The 24025-nt window shown below is 37.5% G+C and overlaps 1 protein-coding gene across 1 annotated transcript in view; it reads right to left on the bottom strand.

Annotated features, from left to right (window-relative positions):
- Window positions 1–501: 501 nt before the first annotated feature.
- The window catches only part of KIF5B (kinesin family member 5B), a 52255-nt gene continuing 28731 nt past the window's right edge, over window positions 502–24025 (bottom strand). The window contains exons 12-25 of the mRNA XM_023218198.3: window positions 23351–23419; window positions 21411–21617; window positions 19087–19230; window positions 14898–15086; window positions 14192–14309; window positions 13304–13365; window positions 13100–13209; window positions 11607–11708; window positions 10270–10330; window positions 10083–10154; window positions 9809–9913; window positions 8643–8859; window positions 7054–7204; window positions 502–3024 (exon numbers count right to left, since the gene is read on the bottom strand). Coding sequence (XP_023073966.1) covers window positions 7074–7204; window positions 8643–8859; window positions 9809–9913; window positions 10083–10154; window positions 10270–10330; window positions 11607–11708; window positions 13100–13209; window positions 13304–13365; window positions 14192–14309; window positions 14898–15086; window positions 19087–19230; window positions 21411–21617; window positions 23351–23419 — 1587 coding nt within the window. The 3' untranslated portion in view covers window positions 502–3024; window positions 7054–7073. The remainder of the gene's footprint in view (window positions 3025–7053; window positions 7205–8642; window positions 8860–9808; window positions 9914–10082; window positions 10155–10269; window positions 10331–11606; window positions 11709–13099; window positions 13210–13303; window positions 13366–14191; window positions 14310–14897; window positions 15087–19086; window positions 19231–21410; window positions 21618–23350; window positions 23420–24025) is intronic.

Raw genomic sequence — 24025 nt, 5'->3', positions numbered from 1 at the left:
GGGCGCAGTGGCTCATGCCTGTAATCCCAGCACTTTTGGAGGCCGAGGCGGGAGGATCACATGAGGTCAGGAGTTCGAGACCAGCCTGGCCAACATGGTGAAACCCCATCTCTACTACAAATACAAAAATTAGCTGGGCATGGTGGCGCATGCCTGTAATCCCAGCTACTTGGAGACTGAGGCAGGAGTCCTTGAATCCAGGAGTCCCTGAATCTGCACTTGAATCCAGGCGGTGAGGGTTGCAGTGAGCTGAGATCACACAACTGCACTCCAGCCTGGGTGACAGAGCAAGACTCCATCTCAAAAAAAAAAAAGTTTTATATGTGAGACTGGTCATTCATTTCTAGCTCTACACATTTAATACCTGCTGTCCAAAAGACTGCAAGACATTAGGAAACAAAATATACATAAATATAATGATGTATCAGTCACTATTCTGTCAAGATACGCCTGAACTCAGTCATGTAAAATCAATCTAACACTTAAGTTTTAAGAAAGTCATTACATTTCAAAAAATCTTCCTCTTTATTTAAACATAAAACGCATTTACAGCATGCAAGTTAACTTAAAATTAAACGGTGTCTTCCCAAACCAAGTATTTGTGAATGTATCTTCAAGTACTGAAAATAAACCAACATATTCTACTGGTAGACTCAGACTCTTCTGTCACCTCATGTTAAATGGAGTTAAGCACAAACTGAGAGTTAAGCACAGTAGTTAGTTTGCTTAAGTTAGGCAAATAATTTAATTAATTGCCATGAATAAATATTATTCTCTTTATTTCATTGAGTTTCTCTTCTGAACCATCTGTCAATGCCATTCAGAGGAACGTTAATATGTCCAGTCAAAAAGACACTGCAAATTGAAATGTGTCAATATCCTAGACGATCAGAAATTTTCATTTTTAAGAGTAAGTGCTGTGTTTAATGACCTACCATAGCAAAAAGCAGTTCACTGAAAACAAATTTATGAAATTCTTGGTACACTTTATGAAAGTCTAAAATTATAAATAGAAAAGAACCATCAAGATATTTTTAAAAACCTAACATTGTATATTCTGAACCACATGCTAATTAAAACGCATTGTTCATTACACAGCACCAATACCCATGATACATCTTACAAGAACGAAACTAACATATTCGGAAAAAAGAGAAAAAAAAATTCTGCTTCATTTACGAATATTGCCAAAGGAGGCAAGTTTTCAACTGAAAACAAAACATACAGGTCTATGTGAACGCAGCCAAATGTTTCTTCATTTAGAAAACGATCATAAAGAGGTGGCAGCACTCTTTTTGCTTGTTAACTGTATTACTTATATCTGGCTGCACCAACATTTCATTTCGATTTTTGGAGTGTTTCTTCTGATCAATCCTAAAAGCAACACAATCATTTTAGAGGTTGCAGACTACAACAGCAAAGATTTTTGACTATTAAAAAAATAAATAAATAAATTTGTATTTTAAATCAAAATTATTATAAAAGTGGAAATTACAATAGTTAAGGAAATAGAAAAATAAGCCAATTATGTTCTGAGTCTTCTGACTATGGCTCCAAATTTAATACAAATATCTGTGTATAAAACTTTTGCAAAAAGTTAATTCTGCCAGCCAGATCCTAACACAGAACTTTCCAAGTTTCTCTACTGACTAACCTTAAATCCCCATTCTCTGTGAATTTCTGCTAACACAGTTGCAGTCACCGCCCCCTACAATTGATGAAGCAAATAGTGAAATCTCTTTCCCTATTATTTTATAGTTTCCTAAAATAAGCTGTTGACTTACTTTAATCATCTGAGGAAAAACTGGCAAAAATACGTATACACTTAGTACTAATTACAAAATTATGGGCTATGGCCAACAAAATAATTTATTTAATGATTATTAGTGACTTGCAAACAAACTACTATTTTTAGACTAAACAAGAAATAAATTAGTGTACAAATTAGTGTAGCAGGTTAAAAACACCTCAGGGATTTCAGAACAAAATTGACCTATATATATTTTTAATTCATCATATATGTGTCCTGTTTCTTCATTTTTCTCAATTTCCACAGGCTATAAATTTAGGTCAGCCAATAAAGTACTAACAGTATAAAATTATGTTTAATCCTATAATATCTTAATCCATTTTACTAATATTAAAGATGACAAATTATTACCTGTCCAATACTTGTATTAGCTAGCAGGCTCACCAGAATAAAGCAGAGTATTTTCATTCCATCAAGACTTGTTGAGTACAGAATCAGGAAAAAGAGAAATATAATTCCTTTTCCAAACTCTCTTAAACTAAGATCTGTTTTTGATACTTTAAAATATTTCTATTCAAAATAACTCGGCAACAGGCATTTCATGAGATAACAAGTAGCCTTGCTCAGTCTCAAATGCCTAGTTAGGCATTTGTAAGGTTTCAGTGCTCAAACAGTGGTTTTCAGGAGCAAACTTCAGAAACAATACAAGTAATTTTAACCCTAATAATATCATTTCAAGGGATTTTAAAATACAGTACTGACTGGATATATTTTATGGGCATGTAGTGTTGTAAGTGGTAAAATTTAAAGACATTTAACCTAAATGTTCCATTTTCTCTTAAAAAAAAAAAAAAAAAAAGGAAGACGTTTTAATAGGAAAAGAAAAGAAGCAGTAGCAACTAGGTAATTTAAACTGAGATTAAAAAATAAACATAGACAAAAAACAAATACAAAAAGTACAGTCCTATAAGGTACAGTTAGCTTGGCACAGAAAAGACTAAATTTAAGACATGATAGACAAACTGTGTAATAAATAGGGCCACAGTTGTAAACTGTCCTTTTTCCCTCCTAAGATGCCAAAATTGCACTCTAGTTGTGTTGGGAAGCAGCAGAGTTTACAAGAAGAGTAGGTAGGAAACAGCTGTACAGGCCAGGTATAATTTATACATTTTTTTAAAAGTTATAATTCTACAATCCCAAGGAAGTAGAGGTTATAGTCATTGAATGACTGCTTGATACCATGTCCTCTTCATACTTCGATTACTTTTTAATACCTAAAAATGGGAGAAAGCATAGAGAGTAAATATGTTTAGTTTTACAAAACTTGTGTTTGAGATAATCATGAAGAATAAAACAAGAAAATAAAATATGCCAATAGTTTATAAACATTTTAGCCAACAGCTGTGGCTACTTTCCCCAAAATTACAAAGATGGCAATATTAAATGAGTTCGTTTCCTTTTATTTACTGCCTAAGTAGAACTGTTTAGAAGTAGTAATGTATAAAGGGAGGTCAGCCCTCCCTTTGTTTTTATTCTCCCCAATAAAGCTATGGGTAAGCTGATTTATGAATTATATTTGTTTAAAAAAGAAAAAGATGGCTAATCTTTTAACCAGCAGACAGTGGTCAGTGACATCCTTAAACCAAGCAACACTAACCAGCAACTACTAGTTATGTATACAGAAGCTTTAAAAAAAAAAAAAAGAGGGGGAGAGGTGTAGAGGAACAGGGATAAACGAGGTGTATACAGTAGGAAAAGTAACAGCAAAATAATTCTAGTAGTATTAAACATCTTTGTATTAAACTGCCTACTTACCTATGCATTTAGAAAAACTCAACCTATTTAAAGTACTATGCAAGGCAGAAGACCAGCCATGTAAAACTGGTTAACTAAAAGTATCAGTATTACAAATGTCATCCTTTCCAAAAATAAACAGTGACTTGAAATGTTTTTCCTAACATTAAAAAAATTTCTCGCCAGGCACGGTGGCTCATGCCTGCAGTTCCAGCACTTTGGGAAGTCGAGGGAGGGCAGATCACCTGAGGTCAGGAGTTCAAGACCAGCCTGGCCAACATGGCAAAACTCCATCTCTAGTAAAAATACAAAAAACTTAGCCGGGCGTGGTAGTGGGCGCCTGTAATCCCAGCTACTCGGGAGGCTGAGGCAGGGAGAACTGCTTCAAAGCAGGAAGCAGAGGTCGCAGTGAGCTGAGATCCTGCCACTGCACTCCAGCCTGGGCGACAGAGCAAGACTCTGTCTCAAAACAAACAAACAAACAAACCTCTGCAAATTATTTAACATTTAAACAACTTATCACTTAAGTGAATCATATACTCCCCAATCATGGTTTAAGACAGATTACAAGAGTTTGAAAACTAAGAACCACTATCCTTGGACCAGCATCGAAACAAACCTGTAAATAACTGTATTTTTACATCATAACTTTCAAGTCTTGAAAACCTAGTTTGGCTGAGTTAGCCATCTCCCTTATGTGCTAACCTGGTGTCACTATACAGGGATCAGCTATAGTTAATAAAAGTATGGTCTATCCTCTCTACAATGAGGTAAGTTTAAAGTTGACATATGAATTTTAATGTGAGGACAATATCCAAAAAGGATAAACTTTATATCTATGCTTTGAAATCCCCTTGCCCAGCTCCCACTTCCAGAAAGGTAGGAAAAGGCTTGCATCTACTGAATACTGTGTGATGGGTAACATCTTAACTCGTGTAATTCTTTTTTTTTCTTCTTCTGAGACAGAATTTCGCTCTTGTTGCCCAGGCTGGAAGTGCAATGCCATGATCTCGGATCACTGGAACCTCCACCTACCAGGTTCAAGTGATTCTCCTGTCTCAGCCTCCCGAGTAGCTGCAATTACAGGTATGCACCACCATGCCCAGCTAATTTTGTCTTTTTAGCAGAGGCAGGGTTTCTCCAGGTTGGTCAGGCTGGTCTTGAACTCCTGACCTCAGGTGACCCACCCACCTCAGCCTCCCAAAGTGCTGGGATTACAGGTGTGAACCACCGTGCCCCGCCAACTCATGTAATTCTTACGAATGACTTCCATTTTACTAATAAAACAGAGTTATTGTCCAAAGGGGAAGAACACAGGAGCTATCTCTAAGTATCAGGAAAACCAGCTATTGTATGTCTACTGATATTAAGTACTTACTATCTATGATATAACCTTGTCAAAAATGTTTATGCTGAGTCTAATCAATGCTTTTGCACAGAAATAGAGGGGAGAGAGAACAAGGTGACTACACATAAGAACAATCAGACACAACATCCAGAAGGTGTTATACCCTCAAGACAACTGGGTCTACTCTTCATTAAGTCAATATCACTAAACAGGGTGCTCATTCAAGATCAGAAGAGATTTAAGGGATAAAACCAAATGCAAACAGCAGTCCTGAATTGTACTCTGGTTTAGACAAACCAGTTGTACAGGATAGTAAAAAAAACTGGAAAAATGTGAATATGGAATGGCATTAAATAATATTAAAAATATAATCTTATTGAGTGTGATAATATTGTGGCTATGTAGAAAAATGTTGTTTTAGAGATTCATTAAATAGTCAGGCAATAAATCCGTAATTTATTTTTATGCTGAAGTACTGTAAAACAAGTCAGAATGAGAAAGAAACTATTAAAAAGTTTATCTGCTCAAGTTCATAAAAGGAGTCAGGATTCCAACTTGGATGGAACTCCATAGTCCATGTTCTTTTCACTCTACCACTGTTTTAAATTCTACATTGTGTGAACGCAATGTTTAAAATTGTTAGAAATGTGAATCCTTCAGAATATTTCTTAATTCTCTACTCACATTTAGAGCCAGTATTATGCAAAATGTCCAAGTATAAACAAGCAACATTAAAATAAAGTTGCTTTAGTATTTGTCAGAAACAGCTAATCATTTCGTAATTATCTAGTATATTTTATTTCCAAAGCATATACACACATCAGGGACTTTCTGAAGAGTTACAGAGTTCCTGCTATATGATGAATTATTAGGCAACCACTAACTAATTCAATCATGTTGTAGAAAAACATGTTCCGAATATATTGCTAAATTTAAAAAGCAGGCTATGAAATACAAAATTAGCCGGGCGTGGTGGTGCATGCCTGTAATCCCCAGCTACTTGGGAGGCTGAGGCAGGAGAATCGCTTGAACCCGGAAGGCGGAGGTTGCGGTGAGCCAAGATTGGGCCACTGCACTTCAGCCTGGGCAACAAGAACGAGACTCTGTCTTGGAGCGGGTGGGGAGAATGCAGGCTACGAAGCAGCATATGTAGTTAAATAGGTAGAGTGTATTAGAATAGTTATCAACAGTTTAAGCTTTTAAACTGAAAAACTAATACAGAAAGTTCCAGAAAGAGAGATATAGTACTCTAGACTTTTTTTCTAATTTGTGATTGTTTTATGCCCTATAAAGAACAGATATTACTTATACAATTATAAATAAAACTCAGAAATCTGTTACTAAGCTTTGCTCATATGCAATTTGGTGCAGTCTTTCTAGAAACCAGTGTGTTAGTATGTAGCGAGAGCCTTAAAAATGTTCACATTTCCTTGTAACTGCATTTCTGGGAACCTCCTGGAAATAATCTCTAACAGGTTAAGGAATACAAGATGTTTCAGGCCGGGCACAGTGGCTCACACCTGTAATCCCAGTGCTTTGGGAGGCCAAGGCAGGCGGATCACCTGAAGTCAGGAGTTTGAGACCAGCCTGGCCAACACGATAAAACCTCGTCTCTACTAAAAATACAAAAATTAGCCGGGCATGGTGGCGGGAGCAGGTAATCCCAGCTATTCGGGAGGCTGAGGCAGGTGGATCGCTTGAACCCAGGAGCCAGAGGTTGCAGTGAGCTGAGATCATGCCATTGCACTCAAGGCTGGGTGACAAGAGTGAGACTCCATCTCAAAAAAAAAAAAAAAAAAAAAAACTTTCAAATTTCATATATGAAAATTTTGGTTTTTGAAAATTTCAATTATGGAAAAAATTATATAATTACATGTCCAGCAAAAAGGAATGTTTATAAATCATGGTACATCAATTAGACTGAATATCAAGAGCTATTACAAATGGTTCAATGCTAGATTTCAAAACAATTAAGACCACAAATTTGAATATACAGTATGATCTAAACTATACAAAAAGATCAAGCTAAATTACTTTTATAATTGCGTAAGGTAAAAAAAAAACATAACACTAATGTGAGAATTTTTTAAAAAATCAAAAAACCTATCTGACAACCAATTTTCCACAAACAGATATGAAAAGCCAGATATAAATAACAAACCTGTGGGTATGTATAAATGTTTACACTTGTTTGCCTCCTCCACCTCGCACTGCCACTGGCTGGCTGTTCTGAACAAATGCACCTCCTCCACGAATTGCACTTGGGTGAGTTGGAGAAGCTGCTGGGTGTTGCCCGGGACGAATAGGTTTAGCTAATGTGAAAAATAAAGACAGACTTTAGAATAAAGCTTAAGATGTGACTGCAATGACTGTTAAGGTTTCTTCTCCTATTCACAACAAATTCCCAAATGTTTTGTTTTTCTTTGCCTTTTTGTTTCTCCATCACTTTTTCTTTTCTGTAGCATCCTTTTCTCTAGGACCTATATAATTCTTAGTCTTTAAAAAAAAATCTTTCTGGCCATGCATAATGGCTCATGCCTGTGTAATCCCAGCATTTTGAGAGGCTGAGGTGGGTGGATCACTTGGGTCCAAGAGTTGAAGATCAGACTAGGCAATAAGGCAAAATCCTGTCTCCACAGAAAATAAAAAAATTAGCTGGGTGTGGTGGCATGCACCTGTAGTCCCGGCTCCTTGGAAGGCTGAGGTAGGAGGATCGCATGAGCCTGGGAGGTTGGGGCTGCAGTGAGCCGTAATTGCACTACTGCAGTCCAGCGTGGGTGACAAGCAAGCAAGACCATGTCATAAAAAAAAAAAAAAAAAAAAAGGCTAGGCACAGTGGCTCACGCCTGTAATCCCAACATTTTGGGAGGCCGAGGCAGGTGGATCATCTGAGGTCAGGAGTTCGAGACCAGCCTGACCAACAAGGAAAAACCCTGTCTCTACTAAAAATACAAAATTAGCTGGGCATGGTGGCTTGCACCTACAATTCCAGCTACTAGGGAGGCTGAGGCAGGAGAATCACTTAAACCCAGGAGGCAGAGGTTGCAGTGAGCCAAGATCATGCCACTGCACTCCAGCCTGAGCAACAAGAGTGAAACTCTGTCTAAAAAACAAACTAACTAAAAATAAAAAACAACAAAAAAACACTTCCTGCACCATTTTTTTTTTTTTTTTGAGATGGAGTCTCGCTCGTCACCCAGGCCAGAGTGCAATGGTGCCATCTTGGCAGCCTCCACTTCCTGGGTTCCAGTGATTCTCCTGCCTCAGCCTCCCAAGTTGCTGGGTTACAGGTGTTCACGACCATGCCTGGCTAATTTTTTTGTATTTAGTAGAGACAGGGTTTCATGATGTTAGGCTGGTCTCGAACTTCTGACCTCAGGTGATCCACCTGCCTTGGCCTCCCAAAGTGTTGGGATTACAGGCGTGAGCCACCGCGCCTGACCACTAATGATTATTCTTAAACATTAAATCATTGCTGATGGCTTATTTTCTTGCAATTCTCTTGGCTTTAATAATATTGCTCTATATAGTTTCTCCATTCCATGACCATTCTTGCTTGCTTCTCTAGTTCTCATTTATCTTCTTGTTCTCCTAATGTGGTTATTCCTCTCTCCCAACAGTGCCACTCCTTGCTAAGTTAGAAAATAAAGACAGATGCACCATGACAACACATAAAATTTGGATTATGTTTTCAGCTAAATGAACATTAAAATTGAGCAAGGTTTAAAGGTTTTAATGTGTTCTACTAACCAATCTGTGCAGAATGCCCTCTTCTGGCCATATTCTTTGACCTGACTGCTTCCTTTATGCGATCTACTTCTTGCTGATAACGTTTGCGATCACGAGATGCATTTTCTTTAGCTTCTTTCAGTGCTGATTCCAAAGCTTTCACTCTCTCAGCTGTAGCTCGAAGTCGCTTTTCCAACTTAGGAAGTTCACAGCGGAGATCTGCATTATCACGTACCAACTAAACGTACACAGAGAAAACAAGGATTCCAGATTTAACAGGATGATTTGAAAAAGTACCAGCATTTCATAATTGCTTTTTTTTTTTTTTTTTGAAACGGAGTCTCACTCTGTCACCCAGGTTGTAGTGCAGTGGCCGGATCTCAGCTCACTGCAAGCTCCGCCTCCTGGGTTTGCGCCATTCTCCTGCCTCAGCCTCCTGAGTAGCTGGGACTACAGGCGCCCACCACCTCGCCTGGCTAGTTTTTTGCATTTTTTAGTAGAGACGGGGTTTCATCGTGTTAGCCAGGATGGTCTCGATCTCCTGACCTCGTGATCCGCCCGTCTCGGCCTCCCATAGAAAAGAAGTAAAACAGCATTTTACATTGTTTCCCATTTATCTAATTTAGGCAGAAACACGCAGGGAATATATCCATCTCTACATATCATACACACATCTATTTATTGACAAAGGTATAGTTTCCTTTAATTTTTTAGGGGAAGAATTGTTCTCTCCCTCTACTAAGCAAAGACAATACATTACAAGATAGTGCTGTTTCTTCAGTAAGACAACTAATCTGGTGAAATGAAAACTGCTTCATTATATTTGACACACTGGGGTATTAGATATAAAAAGACTACTCTCCCCAAAAGACTTTGCAGTATTTTAACTGTAGTCTTGTTGTGTAGTAGAGATTTCAAAATTACCATGAATAAATTATGAAAATCCAGTCTTAAAATCCTAAAGAGAAAATGAGAATACATGTTTTTACTGCCTCTTTTGATAATAAGGTTGTTAAAAATACTAACTCCTCTAAAAGTTACTTGTGGTTTCTTTATATAATTTCTGATAAAATGGCTCAGGGTATAAACATTCCTGAGGACTCTGAAAGGTTGAAATACTCACTTGCCAATCCTCGATTTTTTATTTTTACTATCTTGCAGCTACCAGAAAATATACTCTTTAGTACCTGTTTGTGCACTTTAGTCAGCTGTTCAAGATTATTTTCAAGAAAGGAGATTTTCTGCTTCTGAGCAGCGCTGCCTCCGGTGTCATCAGAATCAATCTCAGCACTCTGAGGAAAGAGGTCAATAAGTATTATGAAAATTTAAAAAATAAAAAAAATCTAAGCTTAACTATACAAAAATTGACATGACTGTAAAGTTATTTCACTTTGAATACAAAGAATTACCTAGAAGCAAGCACCATTTATGCAAACACCCACCTCAGCATAGTTACTTTACCTTTTTAACTCTGGTAGCCAGGTCCTGAACAAAGAGTTTGCGTAGGTTGTGTAAAGTCTGAAGTTCTTTTGCCTTGGATTAAGAACAGTGATATTTTTGGAGTTCAGACTTTAAATTTAGAATAATCATGGTAGAAAAAAACACACAAAATATGCCCCAATCCTATTTATTTTCATGTTTTTCTTACCACTGTCTCTTCCAAACCCTTCAAGTCTTGTCTTGCTTGTTCTCGTCTATCTTGCATAACCCTAACAGTAGAAGAACAAACATATATTTTCAAATTTTATTGTGTAAAACTGTACTTAGCATGAGAGTTGAATAAAATCTTTTGTATCTGAAAGGATAAATTCTTAAATAAATACAAGATGCCTATTTTAAACAATTTATCCATGCTGTCTTTTTTTTTTTTTTTTTGACACAGCGTTTCTGTCCTGAACACTGCTCACCGCAACCTCAACCTCCTGGGCTCAAGTGATCCTCCTCACCTGTCTCCCAAGTAGCTGGGACCATAGACATGTACAACCAGGCCTGCCTAAAAATTTTTTGTAGAGACAGGGTCTCACTATATTGCCCAGGCTGATTCTCAAACACTGGGCTCAACTGATTGTCCTGCCTTGGCCTCCCAAAGTGCTAAGATTATGAGTGTGAGCCACTGCACCTGGGCGATTTCAAAAAATTTTCATATGCCTTCTAAAACAACCGTTTATTGTTATACATTCCATATATAGCAATGGAAGAGATGAAATAAAATGTGGCAGAATTCAAAGAATAAGGAATGGTTCTAATTTATATATTAAAATATGCCACATATATTATACTGCTATTTATCCAAAATGATACTGATTGATTATAAACTGTCAAAGACTAAAATATTTTACATTGAAAGTATTCTAAACAAAATCACAGCTGCAAGTTAGTAGAATCTTCATAAAATCCACTCTGAACTGGTCCTGATGTTCCAACTATCCTAATAATATCACAGTTCATTTGCAAATTATCTCACAAACTCAAGGTATGTGAAAAATTATAATCATGAATTTTCTACCTAAGATTCTAGAAAACTGAGTTTTGAGAAAATAAGAAAAGGTAAACTATGAAAACCTCTGTTCAAAATGGCAAGGCTAAAAACCACAATGCTCTTTTATGCGAAAAAAAATTTAACAAAAACTCAGTTTTTGTGATAGATCTTAAAATCTTCTAAATTACTTAATACATTGTTTTAGGTTCATTTTTATGCTGGATCCTGAAGTAATATGGAGATAAAGAAATAGCAAGCAGATTGATAAACAGAAATCTAAATCTTAACCACAATGAAATAAATATAAGACCTTGCTTTCACTAAAATACAAATACATTTTACAAGTATTTAGATATAAATCAAACCAACTACTCAGTGGATTTAAGAAAAAATCCTTTAGCCCATACAAAGTAAAACATGTATCCACTGGCTATATCCAAGGGTAATGCCTATAATTCTCTAATTTAGCTTTTATTTTTAAACTTAAATTAAAAACAATTACTCACGTAAGTTCATGTAATTTTCTGCTCTTTTCCTGATCTGTGGCTTTCAACTTCTCGTGTTCTACTCTTAGACGTTCCTGCTCTAACATCATTTTCTGATTTTGGCTGACAAAAGAAAAAAAAATTAACACAGTATCAATATTATAGTTTTCTCAATGTCATCATTAAAATTTCCAAACTTTTAAATTCTATAATCTTATCAAGGACTTTTCTGTTATCCTATCCCCCGTGGAGGAAAAGAGGGAAGGGACCTGGCTACTAGCAGGCATACAAAATTTTTCGTATTTTGGTTTGAAATCATGATTTTGTTCTCCTCTTTCATCTTCCCGAATCCTTATGCCTACTTCCATCAGGTACTCATAGTAAGACCTATGCCCCAAACCTCATCACCATTTTGTTGTGCTACTCTCTTCTGGTCCTTACTCAAACTGTTGCAGACTCTGACTTCCATAAACTCTATGTATGTGCACATGGTTATGGAGGCAGGCAAACTGTCTTCTAGATAAACTAAGATGACAACTTAAAAAAAATAAAAACCTTTGAAAATCCATAGAACTTCCAGAAAAGTTTTTCCCAGTTAAGAATTTTGAGTCAGGGTCTCACTCTGTCGCCCAGGTTAGAGTACAATCATAGCTTGCTTCAGCCTCAAAACTCCAACACTCCTCAAGTAATTCTTGTGCCACAGCCTCCTGGGTCACTGGGACTACAGGCATGTGCCACCATGCTCAGCTAATTTAAAACACTGTTTTGTGTAGAGGCAGAGTCTCACTAACACGTTGCCCAGGCTGGTCTTGATGAACTCCTGGCCTCTAGTGATCCTCCTGTCCTGGCCTCCCACAGCACTGGGGTCACAGGCCATCAGCCACTGCACGCAACCAAGAATTTTTTTAAAAAAGGACATTAGGCCAGGCACGCTGGCTCAAGCCTGTAATCCCAGCACTTTGGGAGGCCGAGACGGGCGGATCATGAGGTCAGGAGATTGAGACTATCCTGGCTAACATGGTGAAACCCCATCTCTACTAAAAAATACAAAAAACTAGCCGGACGAGGTGGCGGGTGCCTGTAATCCCAGCTACTCAGGAGGCTGAGGCAGGAGAATGGCGTAAACCCGGGAGGCGAAGCTTGCAGTGAGCTGAGATCCAGCCACTGCACTCCAGCCTGGGTGACAAAGCAAGACTCCATCTCAAAAAAAAAAAAAAAAAGGAAATTAAATAAAGGATTTGGAGGAGACTGTGGTATCTATTTGCAATAATAGACTTAGGCTGGGGATTTTTTTTCTTCCTTTTTACTGAATAATTTAGAACAAAAGACCTAAAAAAAAGCTTCAAAAATTTCACCTGGAATTTATAAGTTTTACTCATAAATGAGAAAATTCTTTATTTTCCAAGATAAAAATGTAATTTTGATGAAAACTGCAGGTTTCTAAATAAGAATATACTGTGTCCACCAGTAACTGCTTCTTTCCTCCTGTCTAACTAGAGAAGTATAATACTTACTCTTGAAGATCAGTAATAAGTTTTTCTTTTGCTTCTACTTCATCTCTCAAACTACTGATCTGTTTTTGATGAGTTTCTCTGTGGCTTTGGATCTGCTGTTCAACAGCTTGCTAAAATTTTGAGGGGGAAAAGGTTGTTAAAGTCAGACTAATCAAAATTAATACTGATGAATTAAAGTCATTAGAAACGTGACATCAAACTTGCCTTAACTTCATTTGCAGTCTGAACCTTATTTAAGTGCTCCTTTTCCATTTCATGGACTTTCTCTGTTTGAATAGAGAGAAAACAGAAGAATGAAATAAGCCTTTAAGGCTCCTCATATAAACCAAGGAGCAAATGGATTTTACAATAAGCATTTTCCTTAGCAATATTCGACTTCAAATTACCCAAATGTCACCTGCTCTCCCAGTTCAATGACATGTAGACTAGTATACAAGTCATATCCATTGTGTTGGTATTACGTATTCCTTTATTTATTTTTTTGCCTAATCCAGAACAGTTAAGGGAATGGTAAAGAAATGAGGTAACTCCTAAGTCCCCTATGTTAAGACACACACACACACACACCCCTTCATAACTGTGGGAAATTCCCAGATTGGCTATTTCCATATTCAAACAAAATCTTAAAAAAAAAAAAAAAGTTTCGCCAGGCACAGTGGCTCATGCCTGTAATCCCAGCACTTTGGGAGGCCGAGGCGGGTGGATCACGAGGTCAGGAGATTGAGACCATTGTGGCTAACACGGTGAAGCCCCATCTCTACTAAAAATACAAAAAATTAGCTGGGCATGGTGGCATGCGCCTGTGGTCCCAGCTACTAGGGAGGCTGTGGCAGGAGAATTGCTTGAACCCAGGAGGTAGAGGCTACAGTGAGTCAAGATAGGGCCACTGCACTCCAGACTGGGTGACACAGCAAAGACTCCATCTCGAAACAGCAAAAACAATATGTTTCAAAGTAACATTAATATGTATGATTTGTTTAGCATTCCAAGTCAGCCATATTCCTACTATTCTGTCAGTGTGAATATTAAGTTTACTACAATTATACTAAAATAAGAACATAGATGTAACTCATAAACAGTTGGGAGCTATACCTTGTGCTCGAAGCTGGACTAGTTCTTCACTGAGGGAATCGACAGATTCCTCCAGCTGTCTTTTCTTTTGTTCCACATTTTGAAGGTATTCAGTCAATGACTTAATTTTGGCTTCATGCTTTTGGAAAAAATACACTGATATGAAGTGGAAAACATATCTCATGCGTACACTTTAAAGAATATTTGACAGTAAACATTTTATTATCTATATATGATAAACTTGGGAATATTTAAACCTAAAATGTTTAGGAGCCAATTTTGAAATGTTAAATAATTTAATCAACTAATTAAATGGTGATCTAACTTGCAAACTAAGGCACTGAAGACTCAAATATGAAATACTAATTTTAAAGATACCGCCATCTAACGTTATCATCTTCCCTCTTTGTGAAATTCTGATTGTGGTGAATGGCCCCATTCATTCAGTTGCCAAGCCAGGAAACTGGTTCCCTGCAGTTTTGCCCACCCTGGAATTCTGGAGTCTTTAACAAGTTACTACCAGTCATGTCTTTCTGGTAAATTTCTATACAGAACCCACATTTATGCTAGGCAAATATAACTCAGTTAAATAATTCAAATTTACTGCAGCTAGACTAGGAAAAAAACAACTAAATATCACCTACAGATACATTTTTCTGAAAACTTGTACAATAAATAAAATTTCTATGTGGCTGTTTCAAAAAATAAATTTTGTTCTGTAACTTACTTGAGAGATACGAAGCTGACATGCTGCTAACTCCTTTTCATTTTCTTCCATTTTTTTGTTGCTCTCAGTTTGTGTGCTTTCTAACTGCTTGCAACGTTTCACCATGGTTTTTACTTCTGACTTCATTTTGCTAATGTAGAGTCTTGCAACAGTGAACTCTTCATCTATCATGCCAGTTCCCTCAGGCTGCTGTGAGGAAAAAGTAAAATAAAATATTAAAGCCAAAAAAATGTTCGATGTGTGTTTTCCCAATTAGGCTATAAAATCTTTTTATAAAATATAATTTTGTATTACTCAATATTCATACAAAGTCTGGATCTTATTTTTTTCTTTTATTACTGTTTTCAATGAAAGGTAAATAAATACAGCTTACTTTTTGCTTTCCTTTTTTTAGAACTGAAAATAATGTTAATACATGCCAACAAGAAAAATAAATAAATGTAAACCTAAGGAAAATACAAAAATATAATCAAACTAATAAATTCTGCCTCTTTCAATTTTTTTATTTCCTCTTTACAGGACCTCTTCAGGAAATTCACTGTTAATCATGTACATATTCAGCTTAAAATTTAACAAGAGGATATTTAGGTGGCAGGGAAAGGATGATCTTTAAGCTCAACCAAAAGGAATTGTGGTCACTGTATATTCCTTAACTTTCAGAAAGAAATAAAACTGTCTTTGCAGATGATATGATTGATAAAGTTTACATGTACAAAGACCCTGCATAGCTAACACAATACTAAGGAAGAACAAAGTCACAGGACTTGACACTGTGCAACTTACTGTAAAGCTATAATAATCAAAACGGTAGAGTGCTGGCAAAAGAACAGATAAATAGGTTAACAGAACAGAATGAAGAGCCCAGGAATAAAACCACAAAATACAGTCAACTGATCTCTGACAAAGGTGCAAAGGCAATTTGATGGAGAGGATAGTCTCTTCAACCAGACATCCAGATGTAAAACAATGAATCCTGGGTACAGACCTTACCCCTTTCAGAAAAATTAACTACAAATGGATCACAGACCTAAATGTAAATGCAAAACTAAAAGAAAACTTTAACATAGGAGAAAATCTAGGTGATACTGGGTGTGGCGATAAGTTTTTAAATACAATACCAAAAACACAATCTATTAATGAAAAACTTGGTAAGTTGTACCTCATCAAAATTAAACATTTTTAGTCTGCAAAAGATGACAATTAATAGAGTAAAAAAAGCCACAAACTGCGAAATAATGCAAAGCACTATCTGATAAAAGACTTATATCCAAAACATATGAAGAACTCTTAAAACTCAACAATAGGAGGCCAGGTAAGGTGGCTCACGCCTGTAATCCCAGTACTTTGGGAGGCCGAGGTGGGCGGATCACCTGAGGTCAGGAGTTCAAGACCAGCCTGGTCAATATGGTGAAACCCCGTTGCTACTAAAAATACAAAAAATTAGCCAGGCATGGGAGTGGGAGCCTGTAGTCCCAGCTACTCGGGAGGCTGAGGCAGGAGAATCGCTTGAACCCAGGAAGAGGAGGTTGCAGTGCCACTGCACTCCAACCTAGGCGACAGAGCAAGACTCCGTCTCAAAAAAAAAACAAAAACAAAACAAAACTCAACAATAGGACCAGACACAATGGCTCATGCCTGTAGTTCCAGCACTTTGGGAGGCTGAGGCAGGCAGACCACCTTCAGTCAGGAGTTGGAAACCAGCCTGGCCAATATGGTGAAATCCCATCTCTACTAAAAATATAAAAATTAGCCAGGTGTGGTGGTGCACGCCTGTAGTCCCAGCTATTCAGGAGGCTGAGGCAGAAGAATCACTTGAACCCAGGAGGCGGAGGTTGTGGCAAGCCGAAATCGCGCCACTGCACTCTAGCCTGGACGATAGAGCAAGACCCCGTTTCAAAAAAAAAAAAGTAGCACTCTAACAGAGCTTATATATGATGAGAGGAAAAGAATTACTCGTTAATGACAAAAATACTGAGGATCCTTTTTTTTTTTTTTAAATCAGAATAGCTACTTGCAAAGATGACTTATTTTCAAAATGCTACGGTATAGTGGGAAATAAAAAAAAAAAAATCTATGGCCGTGCATGGTGGCTCACGTCTGTAATCCCAGCGCTTTGGGAGGCCGAGGCGGGTGGATCATGAGATCAGGAGATCAAGACCATCCTGGCTAACATGGTGAAATCTTGTCTACTAAAAATACAAACTATTAGTGAGGCATGGTGGCACGTGCCTGTAATCCTAGCTACTCGGGAGGCTGAGGCAGGAAAACTGCTTGAACCTGGGAGGTGGAGGATGCCAAGCACCACTGCACTCCAGCTTGGGCAACAGAGCAAGATTCCGTCTCAAAAAAAAAAAAAAAAAAAAAAAAAAAAATCTAGTCATCAGGGAACCTGGATTTCATCCATCTGCCACTAAACATAAGCCATTTCCACTCTCTCTCTTTACACTTTTTGACTTAAATCATAACTATTTGAACATAAAATGTAAGATTTTTCTGAAAAGTTGCAAATCTACAAAGCAAATTTTGAACATCATCTCTCTGGTGTTCTGCGATATAAAATAAATGTACTTTTCTATCGTAAAGATTTCTCTCCATCTCACATTACTCTACATCTCACATTACTTCACCATAAACAGGATAGGGCAGAAATGTTTAGACTGATGGTGAAGAGTAAGCAAGTCAAGTGGCCCGAAAGTGAGTCCACTGAATAACATATGAAGAGTCATGAGAATCCTTGCCTCCATCAACAAACAACAACTTTTATTTTGTTGATTTTATTTTATTCTTTTTCTATTTTTTAAAATACTTTTTCTTCATTTTTAAACTGAAGAATCAGTTAACAACAAACAGCAACATCAAACAATACAACAGACAGAAATGTGTACTCCATATTGAAAACTTTTATTTCAGTTCCAACTCTGGTTAACAGACTGGGCTTTTTAGAAGGCTCTCAATATAAACCCAAGTGTATGCTCTCTTTGTTATTGTAATCAGGCTTTAATCAAAAAGGTAAAGTCTAAACAGCTACTGCAACATAGAAATCTTTCATGTTATATGCATAGTTTTTCAGTTAAGAGTCTTAGTTTGATTCTTTGGTCTTAGTTTTTACCAAGTCACATGCCTGATGCTAACAACCAATATTAGTATCCTTAAAAAGATTAGGACAAAGAAGTATAAAGAAAATATGGCAATATTTTGAAAACTGAAAACTCTGGAGCTCATTATATTATTCTCTCTACTATTATATGTTTGCAATTTTTCACACTAAAATAAAAAAGAATTAAGAAAGCAGTGCTCATCTTTTACTTTTCTTTAAATATTTAAAGCAACCACAAGCCCATTCATTATAAATGTATTCCCTGAGCTAATTTTTTTTTTTTTTTTTTTTTTTTGAGATAGGGTCTCACTGTGCTGCTCAGGCTGGAGTGCCATGACACAAACATGGTTCATGGCATCCTTAACCTTCTGCCTCAGTCTCTTAAATACCTTGGACTACAGGTACGTATCACCATGCCCACATGCTCAGCTAATTTTTAAGTTTTTTGTAGGGACGGGGTCTTGCCACGTTGCCCAGGCTGGTCTCGAACTCCTGGGCTCAAGTTATCCTCCTGCCTTGGCCTCCCAAAGTGCTGGGATTACAGGCTTGAGCCACTATGTCTGGTCCCTGAACTTATCTTAATTGTTGTTCCAATTATTTCACTTATGGAAATTTACTAATGTAATTTCTAAGTGCTAAATCTTTTTTTTTTTTTTCTTGAGACAGCGTCTTGTTCTGTTGCACAGGCTGGAGCGCAGTCGTGCGACTGCAGCTCACTGCAGCCTTGACCTCCCAGGCTCAAGCAATCCTCCCACTCCAGTAGCTGGGACTACAGTCACACGCCACCGTGCCAAGCTCATTTCTGTATTTTTTGTAGAGACGGGTTTTGCCACATTGCCCAGGTTGGGGAAAATGTTATAGTAAAGAATCAAACATGAGGTCCAATAAATGCCACCTACTGAATTTATGTATTTGGGTGCCCTTATTCTCTTGCTCCCTCCTGATCTATTTAACATGCAGTTAATAGCACCTACTACACATGACTGATTGTGAGGGTGAGATCATGAATACGAAAAGAACTTCATATTAGTAGTAAATAAAAGTACAAGTGTATACAGAAAATTGTCCTTAATATTTAGTTATTACATTTACCTTTACATCATTATTCCCCACAGCAATTCCTATTTCTGCAAGGTCTTTTAGTAAAGATGCCATCATCTCAGCTGCTCGTTTTTTCTGGTGGTTGGTCATTTCCTTAAGTTTCTGAAGCTCAGCATCTATACTCGCTAAAGTTGCCTAAGAGAACCCAAAACAAAAAGTATAGTTAAATCTACATGAAAACTCAAATCAAATACTCATAGATGTTTCAAGTTTTACACATGAGTTTTACAAAACCACGCCTTTTCTGCTTTCATTTTCTTGAACCATCTACCAAGTTTTGGGCTCCCAGCTCAAACTTAAAAAATATTTTAGACTTAATAGGCTATGGTAAAAGTAGCCACATTGTTTTCATTAAGAGCAGGCAGTTTGTGCTATTTCACTAAATTCCTGAGACTGAATAATATTTTCTGTCTAAAAAATGGGAAGCCTCAAATTTAACTAGATTTGATTATCATTTATTACTATATTATGTCTTATCTTTAGAAAGTGAATCAGCAAATTAACGTTACAATGACACTGTTTTCTAGATGGTTAGTACGTTTTCTTCATCTACTTTCTATATACTTATTCACTAGAAAGAATCCATGTGACAATACTATGATATAAGCAATTATCCAGGAGATCATGATAAAGCAATATTATCTGAGTTTAATGACTATAATTATAAATCTCAAATCAGAGCTTGCTTACCAGCTACAAAATCACCAAATTTTGAAAAGTCCAACCCAGGTTGGCCCACTTCAAAATAACTCATATCGCAGATTAGATACAAGGTGAGCATCCCCAATCCGAAGTGCTCCAAAATCTGGGACTTTTTGAGTGCTTACATGATGCTCAAAGAAAATGCTCACTGAAGCATTTGGACTTACCAATTAGAAATGCTCAACTGGTAAGTATAATGCAAACATTCCAAAATCTGAAAAGCATGGGGCTTATTTTTAACGCCTGTACTGTACTGTATTTTTAATGCCATTTATTGACTTTTCATCAATATCTTTTAGGAAAGATACCATCATTCCAACTGCTTACTTCTTATGGTAGTTGATCATTTCCTTAAGTTTCTGAGTATCAGTAGAGTGTGTATCCACCCAGGTTAATCTACAATATATCAATTATCTTGTAAGTCGTATAATATAGCATGCTTCTACCATAATTGTTTAAATTACCATTTTCTCTAACAACTCAACAGCAACACTGTCTAAGCATATAAATAGATGCTAAACACTAGGGATTTCTAACTCCTATTATCAATGTAATGCTGATAGATTTCAGCTCCACAAGTGAAACATAAATATAGCTGTCTTAAAGACCAAAATCAGTGGCCAAGGACCACCTTTCAGAGTTGTAAGAAACTCCTGTTATTCTTTCATACAACAATTAGCTTTGTTAATAATGCAACTCAGTAAGAGTTAGTTATGATGGTGTCTTGGATCTCTACAGTACTGAATGTTAACTTCAAGCTAAATGTAACTTGTAGATTAAAAAGAGAAAAGGAACTCATAGGGGCGCAGGAAACCTTTTAAAAGTGTTATTTTGTACTGTTGACTGCTTTCTTCTAGACAAGTTAATGTGAGTGGGGAAATAAGTGGTGGACATGGGTCCTGAGTGCAACTCTAGATGCCGATTTCCAAACAAGAAGCTAGCATTAACCACGACAAAACCACAAAATAGCTCCTTCATGATGATGTTGAAACAATCACAGATATTATTTCTGCCATCACAGTTGGAGGTTGGCAATGTCTGTCCTGTATCGATTTTTAGCAAGTAAAAATCTCCATCTATTGAGGAACCAAAACTACACTGTGCTAAGAAGGCACTGCTCCAGGTAGTGGACATATAACAGTAAATAAAACACAAATTGTATTAAGTTACATATCCTCACATCTATTCCAAATAATTCACATAGTTGATTAAATAGCATTTTAATTTGTATTGCATATTTAATTTATTGTTTGAACAATCATCTAGTAGCTTTACTGGGCAGCTAGGAGCTTTAAATTATTTTTCCTTTAACATTAGTAATAACATTAGGTTCTACATGCTATATACTAAATTTAAAAACATAAACATTAGGAGTAGCAAACATCCTTTAAAATAGCATTTAAATTAGATATTAACAGACCTTAGGAACTAAGATAACTGTCTTCCTCCACCTCTAAGGCTTCATATACAGAAAGAATGGAAGTTGAAACCCGAGTCCTTGAAAATTGATGTTATCGATATTTGACTTACATAGAAGTAAGTTACTCAAGTAGTTTTTAAGTTAAGAATACTTGTACTAAAGCATTAAAAAAGAAAACAAAACTATATCCTACCGATTTCTGATTCAGTTCATCACTAAGCAATTCATATTCCTTAGTTTTGTCTTCAACTTCCTGAGACTTCTGATCATAATTGACAGCAAGTTCTTCTAGGGCCTGTAAAACTTCTTTGACTTCTTCTTTAGAGGCATCATTTTCCGCTTGAAGGCGATTCAGCTCAGCTTGCATATTGTCTTGATCCCTTCTGGTAGATGCCAAAAGCTACAGGACAGAAAATAATTTATTTTCCCCAAAAGTATGCAGGTTTTAAAAAACACCCATGAAGCTTCACCATTTGCCAAGAACAAATGGAGTGAAATATGGATGGTATTCAGTGTGGCAACATTTATTCATTAAACAGATTTACTAAATGTCAACTATGTGCAAGCGCTGTGCTGGATGCTGCAAGGCAGAAAGAAAATCAAAGACTGTATGTTTAAGGAACACAGTAGAAGAGAAGATAGGTACATGAATAAGTGCAATACAAGATAGAAGGTAAGAACCATAGGAGAGGGACAGGACAGATAAAGTGCTTAGTAATACAGGAAAGGGAATCCATGGAGAAGTTGGCTATGAGAGATTGATTGCAGTCACATGCAAATTAATGTAATAAAGGAAAACAGCATTCTACAAGAGTTGCTTAAAAATTTAGATTTGGGCCAAGCGGGGTGGCTCACGCCTATAATCCCAGCACATTGGGAGGCCGAGGCGGGCAGATCACGAGGTCAGGAGTTTGAGACCAGCCTGGCCAACATGGTGAAACCCTGTCTCTACTAAAAATACAAAAATATTAGCCAGGCGTGCTGGCGGGCACCTGTAATCCCAGCTACTCGGGAGGCTGAAGCAGGAGAATCACTTGAACCCGGGAGGCGGAGGTTGCAGTGAGCCGAGATCACGCCACTGCACTCCAGCCTGGGGGACAAGAGCGAGACTTTGTATCAAAAACAAAAACAAAACCTGTAATCAGCACAAAATCTGAACTGCAAGGACACCACGAGACTGGTTAGGAGAACACAACAATCATCCACATTAGTGGCTCTCCTGTAGGGATACCTGGAAATCTGTGGGAGTGTTAATAACAGGGTAGAATGCTAATGGCATTTAGGAGTAGGGACCAGGAATGCTTAATGTCCTATAATGCAAAGGACAGAAAAACATAAATTATCCAATGCAAAATGTCAATAGTGCCCCTTAGAGGAATAATGCTATAGTTGAAATACAAAATGCTATAGTTGAAAGATGATCTGACCAGGATTAAGTTCACCGACAGAGAGTACCTCCTTCTTACTGAAGCAGTCCTTGTCTTCACCCTACACACCACTCCCACAAAAAAAGTTTAAAGGACTGCTTTTCAATTATCCCCCTGCTCTGCTAGGTGAGAAGGTAAAATGAGAATCCAAAGTAGGTGACAAGAAGAGAAAAGTCGGCCGGGCGCGGTGGCTCAAGCCTGTAATCCCAGCACTTTGGGAGGCCGAGACGGGCGGATCACGAGGTCAGGAGATCGAGACCATCCTGGCTAACACGGTGAAACCCCGTCTCTACTAAAAATACAAAAACTAGCCGGGCGAGGTGGCAGGCGCCTGTAGTCCCAGCTACTCGGGAGGCTGAGGCAGGAGAATGGTGGGAACCCGGGAGGCGGAGCTTGCAGTGAGCTGAGATCCGGCCACTGCACTCCAGTCCGGGCGACAGCGCGAGACTCTGCCTCAAAAAAAAAAAAAAAAAGAAGAGAAAAGTCAAGAACCAGGATGAAAAAAACGATGGCAGAAATGAACAACAGATTTTATGTGGGTAGATACGACGAATGAGTAAAAACTCATTTTATCCATGTGACATGCTTATTCCCACAAAGAGAGTCATACCCAAAATTATACAACTATTAAAGACAAAGTCAATGGGATTCAGAAACCAAAACTATAAAGCTTTTCTGGAAGCAATATAAAAGGTACTCAACTCACCTCTTCCTGATCCAACATTTGCGTCTTCAGTTTCTCTACCAGTTGACTTTGCTGGTTAATTTCTTCATCCTAGAATTTTGAAGTATCCAGTTAACCAAGTAGTTAACAACCTGGTTCTAGCTGTTTCCCAATACAGGTTATAAGATTACTACTCCCCCAGAAATATTCAAAACCATTTCTCCAAATTCAACATTTCTTATTTTAATGTCTTTTAAGAAAATGGCAAAACAAAAGGAATTTCTTTCAATTATCAATACTTATAACGGTCATGTACTTCGAATCTGCCATCCCTGCTTAAAACACATTAAAAATATCAACTTAAAAAAAAATATTTTCAGCCGGGCGTGGTGGCTCATGCCTGTAATCCCAGCACTTTGGGAGGCTGAGGCAGGTGGATCACCTGAGGTCAGAAGTTCAAGACCAGCCTGGTGAACATGGTGAAACCCTGTCTCTACTAAACATACAAAAATTAGCTGGGCGTGGTGGCGGGCGCCTGTAATCCCAGCTACTCGGGAGGCTGAGGCAGGAGAATGGCGTGAACCCGGGAGGTGGAGCTTGCAGTGAGCTGAGATCGCACCACTGCATTCCAGCCTGGGTGACAGCGTGAGACTCCGTCTCAAAAAAAAAAAAAAAATTTCTTCTCTTTTTTTTTTTTCTTTTTTGAGACGGAGTCTC

This window comes from Piliocolobus tephrosceles, chromosome 9 (assembly GCF_002776525.5).
Source record: "Piliocolobus tephrosceles isolate RC106 chromosome 9, ASM277652v3, whole genome shotgun sequence".
NCBI lineage: Eukaryota > Metazoa > Chordata > Mammalia > Primates > Cercopithecidae > Piliocolobus > Piliocolobus tephrosceles.
Note: the sequence above shows the minus strand (reverse complement) of the source record. Positions and strands in the feature narration are given on the sequence as shown.